The sequence below is a fragment of the Neopelma chrysocephalum genome, unplaced genomic scaffold (genome assembly GCF_003984885.1).
Source record: "Neopelma chrysocephalum unplaced genomic scaffold, ASM398488v2 Primary Assembly neopelma1_59, whole genome shotgun sequence".
Taxonomy (NCBI): domain Eukaryota; kingdom Metazoa; phylum Chordata; class Aves; order Passeriformes; family Pipridae; genus Neopelma; species Neopelma chrysocephalum.
The window spans coordinates 13,833,746-13,848,541 of record NW_020897714.1 but is presented as its reverse complement, the minus strand read 5'-3'; the positions used below and the strand labels follow the sequence as shown (position 1 = coordinate 13,848,541).

Below are 14,796 nucleotides of genomic sequence, written 5' to 3'. Positions count from 1 at the left end.
AGCTGTTTCACCATCTCTACACTAAACTACAAATATTTATGTTCCATTGGTACTTCTTAGCATCATTTTTCTACCTAGTTGGTTAACATTTCCTCCTCTAATGATATGGAACAAGTTCTTCAGTATCTACATCCTCTCAACTAACTTTCCAAAACCCCTCTTCCTACTTGTCCTAGCATTCTCTCTGAGATTATATGATATCACAAAGCAGGTGCCAGAAAGGCAAAAATCAGAAACAACCTCAAATTTTCAAAATCCTGCCTGTCTGCTTAGGCCTCTGCTACTGTAGCTCTAACAAATTTTAAACCCAACTCTGGCAACACTATTTTAAACAGTTGGCAATGCACCACCACCACCACCACATACAGATGGTTATCAAAATAATCTGCGGAGATGCTACTCCTAAATTAACAGTTTCCACTAGACCCAAACAGAGTGATCATAACATTTCTTCAACTTGGGAAGGCACTACTACTATAACAGCCATTTCAAGCTCCAAAATTTGGAAGAAAGTGAAGAGGTAAGACATAAAAAAGTATGCTTAGGATTTGCATGCTCTCAACCAAGAAAGATCTTGATACTGCTTTGAAATAAGTTGTATTTGTATTTCAAAGTTCTAGGATATAAACAAACAATTTCTACACTTATTATTTTTCTCAGTTTGGCTACCCAGAGGCAAACCTACCTGAGTTTTCTGGTATTAACCAAAGACTAAAATTCCAAATACAAACAAACTATAACACTCAGTCACAATTAACACGTCTTTTTCTTGTTGCATTTTGTAAGATAGAACCAAAACACTAAGATGACTGACATGAGTCAACAGTATCTAGCTAGGCCCTAATGCCAGTTCAATATTTGTTTGCATGTAAGCTTGGTCTTGCCTCAAGTATCTTAGTATTTTAAAGTTAAGCAGGGACTGTATGAGGATTTCCCAAATATAACTGACTCCAGATTTTCCTCTAACTCCTGGATTGTGAATATCCCAGCATGATGAACTTAAAATCAGCTGCTGAAAAGAAGTAATATCATGAACTCTTGGAATAGACTGCAAGCAGTCTGAAGAAAGTATAGGGTCATTAAAGTGACAGATTTGACTAAAGACAGATTTACAATTCACTTTATCAATCATTCCATTCCAAATTACTTTTTGAAGCAACAGAGCCAACTTACATAGAACACAAAAAACAACCAACCTGGAGCTATATGAGACTTTTATTCACTTTTGAATGTGTTGGTCCTAACACTATTTCAAGTATCACATTAACTTGAATTTCATATTCAGTGCATTTTTTCTGGACTACTGAACTGCCTAAACAATGGGGAGGGGGGAGGGAAGAGTTCCAAAACAAATGCTGGGTTTTCTTGTTGAGATCTTTTTAGACTATTGACAGGTCTGGTGTTTGCACACATCATCAAGCAGATTAACCAAGATGCTATTCCATATTTCAGAAGAAAATTAGCACAGTGCAGGAAATCAGCTTTTCAATGACACTTTAAAGAAACTGGAAACCTAATTTAACCTATCACTTAGAGAGCACAGAAGATGCTATGACAATATACAGCAGAAGCACTATTCAGCATTCTGCTGGATGCTTTACAGAAATATTAACTATCAAAAATCTAACTGTAGGTAATGAGTACTATGGTATTCTAATACAAGTAAACTCACATATCTCATGGTATCCTTGAGTTTGGTTTTTCCTTCCAAACACTATTTCACTTTTTCCTGCACTACTGTCACACAGAGACCATCAGAATAATCGGTTTCAGCAGAGAAAAAGAGCAGGGAGGGGAAGAAAAACGTTGAAAGTAATCTGTGCTCTTCAATAATTGGGCCAGATGTATTGATTATCTTGTGCTCTTCAAGGTCACAACTTTTACTCTTGAACACCTGTTCTCCTAAGTGCAGAAGCAAATGACTTCACTGGTACAAGTACAAAGTTGCCATTTAATCATTCACTGGACCACAAGATCAGTCCCTAGCAGCGTAAGGCAGGATAGAAGAATTTCTCTCATATCTTGGCTGTGGTATGACAGCATTAACCTCAGCAACAACATAAGCTCTAATTACCACTACTATTATAGTATAAAGCACCACTACACTTCCTGTGCATCAGGACAACTTGTCCATTGGACTATGCCACGAGACAGATCAGAAGAGCTAGCTTTAAAATTTATCACTGCAAGTTAAAAACCAATCAAACAACAACAAAAACACACACACACACGTATTTTCCTGGTGTGGTGACCACTGGTAAAATTTGTCTTACTGTGGTGCTTAGAGGTGAAGTGCTTAAAATGAGATTGTGGCAATACCCAGGATTGGCCACAGTAAGGTGGTGCCACTGATCACTTTGCACATAATCTAAATATTTTTGCAACAATATAGCCAGACCAATAAATCCTTATCTCAAGATCATCTAATTCCATCCAGAGCTAGCAGCATCAAAAACATATTTCCAGTCATTGCTATTTTATAGAAAACCAAAGATGGAAAAGGATTTGCATACTTCACTTGAGAGAGATTTGTTCATACCAAAGAGATGGCAATTTGGTAGTATTATCTATCAGGCTCAGTTTCAGATTACCCAGGAACCAAGCCCTCAAACAAGTACTGTAGTGAATTATAACCATGGGGCTGCCACACAGCATTCTCAGTACTAGGGCCACAGAAGATCAAGAGCACAAGAGAAGTTCATCTTCTCCAAGTATCATCTCTTGACTGCACAAAGCTTTCCCATTCTTCCATTAACAAAAGCAGAAAACACAAGTGATCAGAATTCAGACTTGGAAGCTACCTACCTCACCTTTGCCATTCCTGCTGAATAGAAATTAACATCCACAGACCAGTTTATCAGGCAAACTTCACAAGCACCTGTACTAGTCCCAGCACTATTCCAAAGACACGCATAAGTAACACCTTGAAGAAGCTATTAAATAATATAAACAACTGTGGGACATCATCAAAAGCAGCATTTTCAAATCCCAAGGTAAACAGCACCTACATCAGGATACACAATGATTTTAATCCCAAACAGGTGCAGCTTCATCACTAGAAGCAGAAAGAGTCAGGGCCTATTTACTGCTTCTCTGAATGAGGTTAAGATAGGCTAAAGAAAGGCCAAATCACACCAACAGAATGCTCTTTAATTCTCCAGTTTGCACAGAGTTCTCTCTGGTAACAAATAAATATTTCTTAGGAGAGGTGAAGATAAGGAACTGCATAGTGAAGTGTTAATAATAGACTTAAATTGTGAAATAGAGAGGTCTCTGTACCATACACAAACATTTCCTGCAGTAGAATTTTCTTTTTTAAAACCAAATCCTACTGAACTTTTTAATCTCAAAGGCCTGGAAACAACATTTACCAAGAGCTACAGGACAGACAAAATAAACAACGAAAGGAAATTATGCAGCAGCAATTCAAAGATCCTGATACACACCTAAAAAACTCATTACCTTTTAACCAGCTAGTAAGTGCCAGACTTAGAATTTTCAAGCCTAAGCACAGTAACAGTCCTAAATTATAAGATTAGGGACTACTCAACTCTTTCAACCCCCTCTCCCTTCAGATGCTGGGTTCCAGTGAAGGGAATGTACCCTTTGAAAGCAGATGAATGCTACATAATGAAGAGCTGTTTCCAGAAACAACTCTTTCACTTAGGTGAAAAGTAAAAATTCGCAACAAAAAAACAAATCAAGAAACCAAACTGGTGGATCTCATAGCTCAATCAACTGAATGCTGACCTGGAGGCCTGGCTGGTGTACAACTGACATGCACTGCCAGACAAAAATTACTTTAGCAGGATTCTTTTATTTAAATATAAATTATTACACCAGCACTCTAACAAGCTTATCTCCTTAGTTCATGAGTCTAGAATCGCAGAAAGTCTGAAGGTGCAGAGCAGCATGGCAGGACTTCTTGCTGTAGTGGGAATTACTTTGGTCATCTCTCCCCTACTGCCCACAGGTGTTACTCAGCCAGCAGATGACTGCCATTTAAAAGGCCACAAAGGTTTTAATCTGTATTCTGGGTCACATTTGTATGGCACATCATAATCAAGACATACAGCCACACACAGGGAACACCAAATAGATTCTCTTTCTTCACTAGGTAAGCATATATGCTTTACATTAACTCACCTATCTGAGCACAGTTTCACTTTCCACACACCTAATCTTCATAAATTACCAGTTTTACTTACCTTCTCTTTTCCAATAGGGAAAGGGTTGAAGCCATAGTTACCTCAGGTACAGATATTATCACTACCACACCATTCTCACCATAAAGGGCTGAAGCTAGCTCTTAACTTACTTGGTTACTGAATTAGCACAAAAAACCCCAAAGAAACAAAACCAAAAAACCCAACAAACCAACCCAAACATCTTTACCTGATAGGTCTCTTACAAACTTTCATCAAACAGGTCCATATGATTTCATCATACCTTCACTGACAGATCTGAGGAGGAGACATCTGACCGATCTTTTTCAAATCATCACTTTAAAGGTCAAAAATTTCACTCAATGTGTTTTAGAAGAGATTCTTCCAGGACATGAAATACACTAAATAGCTAAGTCATAATAACCTACGCATTCTGAGCTCTGAACAGTTCCTGTTTGGCAACAGTGTCAAGACAGTATTTTCAGCATGTGTTTTAAAACAATGGTACTAAAGAGGCAAAAATGCAATTTCATAGTTACTTTTGAGCTCTGTCCTGATATTCAGCCCATAACTAACCAAGACCAGCGGCATGCAGATGCAGATGGTTTCCCCTGCAGCAAACAGGTGTCTCACATACCCAAACACTGTCCTCACATACCACTACACTAAACAAGCTTAGGGAAAAAAAAGTTGCTCAAAGACATTAGTAGAGCTAGGGAAGCTGACTCTTCCAGACAATATTATCAGACTGAGGCAAGAACAGGCATGGTTTTAAAAGCTTTTCCTCTCCTGGTAAGAGGATATAGCTAAAGTGAGATATATATCCTTGGGTTGGATTTAGTATTCATAGAGCTGTGGATTCAAAAGGCATCATTTGTAGCACAATTAAAACTATGGGGTTTTGTCTCTGCACAGCTTTTATCAATAGAAAATGTGCACCTAAATGCATCCTCGAATGCCCAGAACTTAGGAAAAAAGAACACTAAAATGACAGTGCACACATGTTGAAATGTCTAATGATTACAGCAATGTCAAAACACTAACTTCCAGCATCAAGAGACTTGGTTTAGCCTTCAGTGACTGCAGCATAGATATTCAGAGTACTCCTTTGAACTTGTCCATTTCACGAGAAGCAGTGCCTTCCCCTCTTCAGGATCCGAAGGTCAGCCGACTGGTCCCGCAAGGTGCCGACCCAACTCTAACAGGAGCAGCCGCGGCCTCGCCCCCGCACACGCGGCTCCTCCGCGGGCCGGCCCCGCAGCGCCCCCTGCCGCCGATGGCCGCCGGCAGCGCGTCCGCACCCGCTCTATCCTCCGACTGCTCTACACGGACACGGGCACTGGAACTCCAGCTGGCTGCAGGGCCAGAGAGGGTTACAGCTATTTGCTCTTAATAAAGGGAACTGCGAAATGGCCCAGAGCGGGATGGGAGAAATCCCAATGACTAGTAAACCCATCCACTGACTACCACCAAGTCGGGACCACCCTTACTCAGGCCAACACAGTATCCTCATTACAATATTTTTTTTCACACCAAAAGCCATATTTAGGAATATATTTTGTAGATCTTTGACAGCCTATGCCATAAAGTAAGGACAGACTGCTTTTTAACTGTAATCCCAACCCTTTCACAGAACCTAAACAAAAGAGAATTGCTGTCAAGACTGCTGGCCTTCAGCAGGCAGCACACAGTTAAGCACTGACAACTGTTGTGTTGGTATTACTACTGAAAAAGCACAAACTTCAGAAAAACGAGGTTATGTCTCTCACTTGTGTTGCTCTTCTCCATTCAAAATAACCCACTTCTTTGCTCCAAGAGTGATTCTGGCCCTTTACTGCTTCTCCCTCTAAGCATCCAGCATTCATTCATTCCAACAGTGAGAGTGAGTCTTCGCTCCCAAATCAGTTTGTTAGGGGTTTTTGTTAATTGTTTATTATTGCTTGGTTTGGGTGGGGTTTTCTAAGGTTTGTAGAATATTAAGCTAGAGCCAGAGAAATACCAAGTAAGGAGTAGGAGAAAGCACAGTGGGACAGAACCCTCCAAAATGCAAGCCTATGTAAGTGCTCTTTCAAACATTTTTACAAGTTAATACAAGCATTGACTGAGTCATCTGGATTGAAGAAACTTTTGCAACTTTCAATCTAAGCAATAGTAAATTTTTAGAGTGGTACAGGAAACACAGTCCACATTTTTTAATCCCATGGAAGATATACTTGTAATGTAGTCAAGTATTTTGGTGTTCTAGAAACATATTTAGTTGACTGCCTAAAAGTTTGAAACAAATGGTTTAAAACTCCTCCAAGGTACACAAACCAATACTACCATTTCTAAGACCTGTAACATACATAAATATGGAGCTATTAAAGCATTGCAATTTTGTTATTCAAACAAAAGATCTCAACCTAACAACATGTCATTATAGCAGTACATGTTATAAGTATGGCCAGTCTTCACGAACGAAGATCTGGGAAAGGTCTTTTACCTTTCCAGCCTGCGCAATGGATTTTTTTAGGTGAGACACAGCCTGCGCTGAACTGAGCCCACCCTTTAATCCTAAGGTTCATCTGCCGGGGCCAAACAAGCTTGGACAATGGCAGTGAGGTCCTCAGGACGTAGGTTTGTTTAGAGTGACCTTCTCATAGATGGATGGCCTCACAGGGCTAATGAGTTCCATCTACTCGGGGGACCAGGAATCGAACCTGGGTCGCTGCGGTGAGAGTGCCGCATCCTAACCACTAGGCCACCAGGGGTCCCAGTACATGTTATAAAGTACTTTTAATTTCCTTGTGCACGCAGTAAAAACTGTTTTCTAGCCCTTTTAAATGTAAAACATGAAAGCAATGCCCAGTATAAAAAAAAAAAAAAATTAAATTAATTTACACAGAGGAGTTTAGAGACAGAGGTTTGTTTCCAGAGCCTACTAAGAGACCTACAGGTAATATGAAATTCCTTTATTTTATTCCTCCTTTCCATAAATCCTCGCAGTTCCAGCTTCCTCTCTTTGCCCCTTATTTCTAGTTTCTTCTTTTTCAGAGGTCTGTGTGCTTCCCCTTCTACCCTCTCTTAATCTTATCAAGATATTTTGCTTTGTTTCCTCACCAGAATGCCAGTCCTCTGGGATGTCAGACTTCTTTTGCTCTACCTCTCCCTTCCAAGTGTTCTGAGGACATGTAGATTACTCTTCTTGAAGGAGAGCTGATCAGAAAAGCACTCTTATGCCAGAAGGCATTAACAGGGACAACAGGTAATCAAGCTACAAGCAATTTCAGAACTACTTAAGCTGCACAAAGCAGGCAACAAACATACATCCTCCAAGTTTGTTTGTTTTGCTTGGCGGGTATTGTCTGGGATTTTTCTGGGTGTTTTGGTTTGGGGTTGGATTTTTTGGCAGAGGGAAACAACACAACATAGGGCACAACGGACCCAAATCTGAACAACTATCACTAGAATATTCGCTGAAGTTCTGGAAGTTATGATGATACAGTGTTCTGATATTAATACACAAGATAAGCATAAATAGCACACAGCCTTCCAGACATTGTTAACAGCAGTGCAGGAGTACCACCCATTCTGTAAACATCAAAAAAGTCACCCTTAATTGTTTAAACTTAAGCACTGTGGAAAGGAAAAATCAGATCTAGGATAGAAACTTCAGCAGTTTCAAGACGTTCCTCCTCCAACAAGTGTGAAACAAGTCAGATCCAAGCTCACCCTATTTTACTCAAAAGCACCTTATAAGTGCTACCAGCAGACCACTGTAAGCCAGCAAAGTGTCTAGTTCACTGTAAAGTTACTTCAGTGAATGCCAGTTAACCGTTTGAATTAGGTAGATGTTAAAAAGAGCTAAATAACTTGGTTAGAAATCTCTTCCTCTTAAAGTTGCAGTTTTCAATTTCTTAATTCAAGAACTGTTTTTTGGCGTTTTTTGAAGGCTAAAGCATGAAAGACCTTAAAAGGATTCCATTTCTCTGCACTCCCTTTACTAATGAGCTTTGAAAGATAGTATCTCAGATACAATTAAATACTTGTAATATCACACACACCACAACTCCGGAAACTGGCAATCAGTATCCAAGCCCTTACTCGAGACCAGACAGTTTAGAATTATCAATTACACGACTGCTTTCTCAATATATGCAAGTTTACAGACCACTTATTAAAAGTTAAGAAGGAAATCACATTTTCCCAAAGAGAAAAATTTCAAATAGCTTCAGCTCCCCCTCTTCCTTTACATGATAAAGTCTAAGAAAGCAAGTACATTGGACTAACTGAACATGCAGCAGAGGCCCTTTGCTATAAAACACATGCTTAGAGGTACGAGCGAGACATCTACATTATGCAGATCCTCTTTACACTAAACAGTCCACTTCATTAAGTGAAAGCTGTTCCCTCATAGATTCCTCCTTTCATCTAGAGGTATTTACACCGCGTAGCATTGCTGCAATACAACCGAGACAGCTAACGGGAATCCTCTCCCAGAGTAAGTTGCAACCTCGTGCGGTTCTCTCGCTTCGTTCCTCCAACACCGAAATTTTCTACTTAGGAGACCGCCCGCCAAACCACAGTAAAGGCTTCCCAATTTACAACCGGGGGGCTGTCGCACCCTCCCACGCGCGGTCGCGCGGCTCTGCCCGGCTGGAGGGGCCCCCCCGCACGGGCCAGTCGCTCCAAGGTGGGACGCGACCTGGAGGCGCAGTCGGCGGCCACCCGGCACCGACCCGTGGTCCCAGCTCCCCCCTCGACGCAGCGGTCGCTGCCGCTCTGCCCCGGGTGGTGGAACCGTCCCCGCCGGGCACGATCGCGCGCTCAGCCGAGCCGGAGGGTGCCCCGGTCCCGCGCGGGAGGCCGTGCGGGGCGCCCCGGTGCCTCACCGCGGTCCCCGCGCCGCGGCCGGCGGGCGAGAGCGGCCGCCCCGTTCGGGCGGGAAAGCGGGCCCGAGGCTGCCGGGAAGCCGCCGCAGCGCGGGCGGGAGGCGGCTGTACTCACCCGCCCAGCGGCGGCAGCGCCGCGGCTCCGGGCGCCGAGAGGTGTGGGCTCCCGCTCCTCGTCGCTGGAGAAGTCGGGCTGCGCGACAGCAGGCGGGTTGCGGGCGGTGAGGTGCTGCAGGTAGAGCTGCACGTACACGTCCTTGCGCTGCTCGCCGCCCGGCAGGCTCACATTGTTAGCGATCAGCTCGCTCTTCAGCTTCTCCTTGGTCAGCACCGACGGGTCCGCCAGGAACTCGGGCATCGCCGCCGGCCACCGCCGCCACCGCTCTCCCAGGAGAGGCAGCAACAAAGCGCGGGGAGAAGGGGCGGGGGAGCAGCAGGAGGAGGAGAAGGAGGACTCGCCTGCCCCGCGCCAGGGACCAGCTCCACAGCGGGCGGGCGCACGCAGCGAGCGCTCCTTCCCAGCCGGCAATAAACCGCGCCCCGATTGGCGGGGAGGAGAAGGAAGAGGCTCCGCTATTGGCTGCCGGGCGGCAAAGGGGCAAGGCGCGCGGGCCCCAGCAGCATTGGTGCTTTGCGCGAGGGACAGTCACGCAGTTTAAATTCGGCTCGGGCGGGAGAGGCGTGTGGGGCGGTGCTCGCGCGCGGGGCTGGGTAGGGTAGGGGAAGCTGCCCCTCACGGCGGCACCGCCCACACCCCTCCCCAGCGCCGCCGGGCGCTTTCCTGGGTCTTCCCACCGCCCTCTTGGATCACAGGCTACGTTCCCCCCGCCAGGAAGGGAATGAGAAGCGGAGCGGGCGGTTAAGGAGATCCTAGTAACCTGCAGTGATCCCGGTCACCTGCCGCCGGTTCTGCCCGCGCCGCCGCCCCCCAAGGCTGTCCCCTCGGCAGAGCGATGGGCTGGCGGAGCCCTCCCTCCCTCCCGCCGGCTGCAGCGCGGGCCGGGCGGGCACAGGAGCTCCCTCTCCCCCGGGATAACCGCGCTGGCCGCCGCCCGAGCGCGCGGCTGCGCCTGACCCGTTAGCTGTGGGCTCCAGAAGAAATCCAGCCGGGAAACCGGTAGCTAATCTGTTACTGCGACTGCTGCCGTTGCGTGACTTAAATGTTAAAAATAAAATTAAAAATCGCATCTATAGTATCGCAGAGTTTGAAAGGCACGTAGTTGTTTTATTTATTTATTTACTTACTTATAAAGCTGACTTCAAAAATTTCGCAAGTGTGTCCCTGCTGGGGAAGTAGGACTGAGTTTTAAGACAGTCTCGCAGTCTCTAAACAAGCGGGTTAAATCTTTCTATGTTTACATGCTGCTTGCTGGGAACACGCACTGCTTGTATTTTATGATGGGAAGGGTTTAGTATTTAGAACTGACTATATATCCTATGCTTTTGAGAACTGCCTTCCAGTATTGGAGATAAGAATTTAAATGTGAATATTTTAATTTTTCCATCAGTCATGGACCTAAAACAGGATTGTTAGTGTTTGCACCCGCTCCTCATAATGTTCCAGAAAGAGTTTTAAGTTGCTGTTGAGGAAAGGGATTTCCACTGTTCGAGTGTGCTCCACCATAGAGCTGTTGTGGTGGCTGTTGTTCCTGTTTATCTCACCATAGCTGCAGTATCAGCTAGATGAAGGTGATGAGGGTTATCTTTGTGGAAAGTAATTTCGAGGCAAATCAAGGACCCACTCACAGGAAGCCTGATGCTTCCCACTGAAGAATTGGTGTGGTGTAACGAAGTAATTAATACAAGTGAGAAGCTTAGCTTGAGGAATTAATTTAGTGCAAGTAGTTCGATGAGGTGGCAATCATCTGAAGTTCATTATAACTTATATCTGAAAGTGCTTGGTTCTTAGTGTTGTATATACTTCACCTATTCAGTTTGTTATACAACAAGGCTGAACAGCGGGCAGAAACATCTTCCATTAACAGCATACACAGCAAATATGTATCAATGTGGATTGACTAGTATCACGTACTTTTAAGCCTGAATAGAACAAATGAGATGGTTCTATATATTTTTCAGCATATCTTACCCAAAATTTTTCCTGGTACGTGAGGTACCTGGTACACATGATAGGTGTTTTGGAAATGGTTAAAGGAAATTTAATTCCTCTCCAAATTTGATAGTACTAAAGTGTAGATAGTATTTTTCACCTTAAAAAGCTTTTAGGTGCCTTGAAAAATAGACTTTCCCCTACCTTTAAGAATTTGCTTCTTATTCACATATGAAACCAGTTGCACAGCAGGCTTCAGAGAGATTCTTCAGCTATCATATTAATGTAAAAAATAACCATGTCAACTCATACCAAGTCTAAAATCTTTTAAAGCAGTGCAAAGGGAAACGGGTCTGGGGAATTTTAGCCAAAGTTAACAGTGAAAATACAATCTAAAACGTTGATGCAGTCACCATTTAACACCAGGGACAATAATAGTACAATAGGCCTGAATCTTGTTTTCTGATTGTGCTTCTTACAAGAATGCAGCGACCATTTGCAACTCATCATACTGTTCATTATGTGCAATACAGGTGGTGCTGGCTTTTCTTGTGAGTGACCCTTTAGGAGTGGAAGGAATTAAAACTCTTGAGCTTGAAGTCTAAGTATATTGATGGTAAGTCTGGTTTTAATGCATTAAGCGTAGCACAAAAAAAACCCAACAGGAACATGGTTATGAAGTAGTAAATCACTACAGTTCAGCTGGCAGGCAGAACTGGCATAGAAGCATAATGACAGCAGAAACTTGACATCTTATGTTTTGGCTATTTGTTCAAACTCCAATACAGAGGTTGTGGAGCCACTGAGGTTGTGGCTCAGATTAACATTAATTAAAATACATATTTACATTCCATTTAAGTTTTGGAAGTAAATTCCCCAACTATAGAAATATGTATTATCTTTTTCGTGAATTATTTACATTGTTACACTGTTGTAACTCACTGGCACAGACACGGAACTCTTTTATTGCCTTAACTTTAGCTGCTTCCGAAGCAGCAAAAGCTAAAAAAGCACCATACAATAATTTAGTGTCACCCTTCTTCAGAGCAATAGACTTCTCTGGGAAGCCAAGTCCCTAAACAATCCTTGGTACAAACTGTCCCCTACTGGTTCTAGACTTTTTACAGGTTCTACTCTTTTTTGTTGCACCTTGGGATTAACAGGTGTTCTCTAGGCAAAGCAAAGATGGGAAAGTTATATAAGAAAGCACCAAAATGTGCACATGCATGATGATTAACACTGGAACCTGCAACTTGTAGACCTTTATACAGCCAAGGATCCGCACCTTTATTGTTTGTTTTGTTTGAAGGAAAGTAAGTCACATTTTGTAGCATTAGGCAGCAGTCAAGGGGCCTAAGGGAATGAGTCCATTATGAACGAGCTCAAAAGATCTTTCTAATGTTGTTAGAGTGGTGAACGAACCCCACAAATGTGAGGTGGTCCGTATGCCTATCCAAGGATTTGTTTGGTCATTGTTTAGAATATGGAACTGTTGTTTTACTGTGCCTTCTGTGAAGCATTCCAGTATTTGAATGTTTATCCCTGGCAGCAAGTTCTTGTTTTCAAAGACCAGAATACCTGCCTCTACCTGAGAAACAGGTAGTCACACTTTCCCTCTTGTCAGTATAAATGCTGACAAAAGAGAAGCTTAGGAAAAAAAATGCAAATGTTGTGAGACTATGGACATTTTTAGTGGTTAAAAAAAACTGTTGTAAGCTTGCCTAAAAATGTGAAATATGCTGAAAGGAGAAGCCAAAAAATCTTCCCTTTGTAGGACCCTCCCAAATGTCTGGAATTTGTTAGTCTTCCTGAGTGTGAGAAAGAGATTTTTCAGTTATACATTTGTCTTTGACATGAAAACATTGAATGTCTCTTAAACTGTCTCAGATTTCTAGCCCTGAGTTTCCCCAAGTGTGCGATTCCTAATCTCTAAGGCCACCCATAAAAATGAGATAGATAGTTTATGTTGTGATACACTGCAAAAATATATTTTCTATATCTGTGTGTTCAAAAAAGTAACGTAAGTTCAGTGGAGGACTTGGAAAACACTTAATCCATAATGAAGTATAGATGTATAATTGGCATTCATGGGGAACATTTGCCTCATAACACAAAACATTGTGAAGACTATAAATTTGTTCATAGCCAAGGCATTTAAGTAAGTGTTACAGACATGCCCTTGCCTTAGACTGAGCTGATAAGGAAATGTAAAAAAGCTATATATGAAGTATTAATTCAGTCTTGGTGCACAGCGAGTTTCACTATGAAAATGATATTCCACCTGAGTAAGGCAATAGAAACTGGAAAGCATTACTGTAAATAAAATAAGCAGTTGCCTAATCATTATAGCACAGTGTAACTATACTTTTTAGAATCAATAATTTCTCTTCCACATTCTTGATTAATTTAGAAAAATTAGGTGGCTTCCTAATAACTCTAGCTTTTTTATTAGAAACATCTGAAGTAGAAATGGCAAAGTGATAAAGAAAAAAAGCATGCCTTACTATATTGGAGCACATTGCTTCTGGAACAATTCTAGAGCTGGCAGCCACTGGGGAATGCTGCAGACAGGTGCACAGACAGGTGAATACAGGGGTGTCCAGCACTGTACAGCTGCTCCCAGGCAGGGAAAGAAATGTGTACAACTGCTTTAAAACTTCTTACTGCTGACACTAGTGAAAGGCCTGTACCAACAAAGACTGGAAACAGAAGTATCAGCTCCTACTTAAGTACATTGACAAATGAAATGAAAAGGACAATTTTCAGGGTAGTTTCCTATACTGAATCATTTCCAAACTATAATTATTTGTATATCTATTTCTATCATATACAGACAGAGATAATGCCAAACCTGTATTTACCATGTGTAAGCTATTACCTCAGCACTACAATTTTTTGAAGCTTATGTCATTTTAAGTTATTGTCTATATTTAGCTAGGAACAATTTCATAAGAAAAAACATCTGCGTTAAGAGATCAGTTGGGTTAAAAATAAAGTATTTAAAAGTTAGAAAGAGACAAAAAGCACAGAAGCACATGTGCTGTTGAAATGCTGGTAAGAGACAAATACCCACCACCATATTTAAGTGCTCCAGAATTAATGGAGTCAACTTGATAAAACAGCTGTGAGATTAAAGAGAACTACTATCCCCACTTCACTGGTAGGAAATTGAGAGGGAGAGTTTGCATATAGCTAAGGCACATTTAATTCTTTCATTTAGTTTTGAGACATAACTAGATTATTTTGATTTAGGGACAATGGGCTCTCTTTCCAAACAGCTGACAAAAACCTTAACTAAACCATTAGTATTTGTGGTTGTTGCTGAAGGGGATGATCCTGCTCTCTATCCTGTCCCATGCACTCCTGGTGCTTTTCTTGTGTTGGATCTAGTAGTTGTGCCGCTGGATCTGCACACTGAGCCAGCAGCTGCTGCTGTGCCATTGCAAGACGTGATCCAAGGGGAAGGAGGGGAATGTGCAGGCAGGAATGGACAGGGCAGAGCAAGATGGACTGTTTTGTGACAACCTGCACTCATGTTAGGTATATTAGTGTGAAATCACAGCTGGAAAACTTCGACTCCTATAAGCAGATCTTCTGTATTGTCACTGGATGAACCCCTTACTGCAAGCCAGAGGTATTGCCTGGCAACAAACTGGAATGTTTAGAGCAGAGCACCTGCTTTGGCAGAGGTACAGGAATGCAAGCAGAT

General features: G+C 42.5%; 1 protein-coding gene across 6 annotated transcripts in view; it reads right to left on the bottom strand.

The window, feature by feature from the left end:
• TMPO (thymopoietin) overlaps nt 1–14,796 on the bottom strand; it is a 28,882-nt gene that overhangs the window by 13,787 nt on the left and 299 nt on the right. The window contains exon 1 of one of the 6 annotated variants that reach the window (XM_027679936.1): nt 9,153–9,719. The exons of 1 other annotated variant lie outside the window; for it this stretch is intronic. In XM_027679936.1, coding sequence (XP_027535737.1) covers nt 9,153–9,395 — 243 coding nt within the window. In that variant the 5' untranslated portion in view covers nt 9,396–9,719. Of the gene's footprint in view, nt 1–5,210; nt 5,271–9,152; nt 9,720–14,796 lie in introns of those variants that run through there. 4 more of the 6 variants (XM_027679937.1, XM_027679940.1, XM_027679942.1 and 1 more) reach the window with 4 other exon arrangements.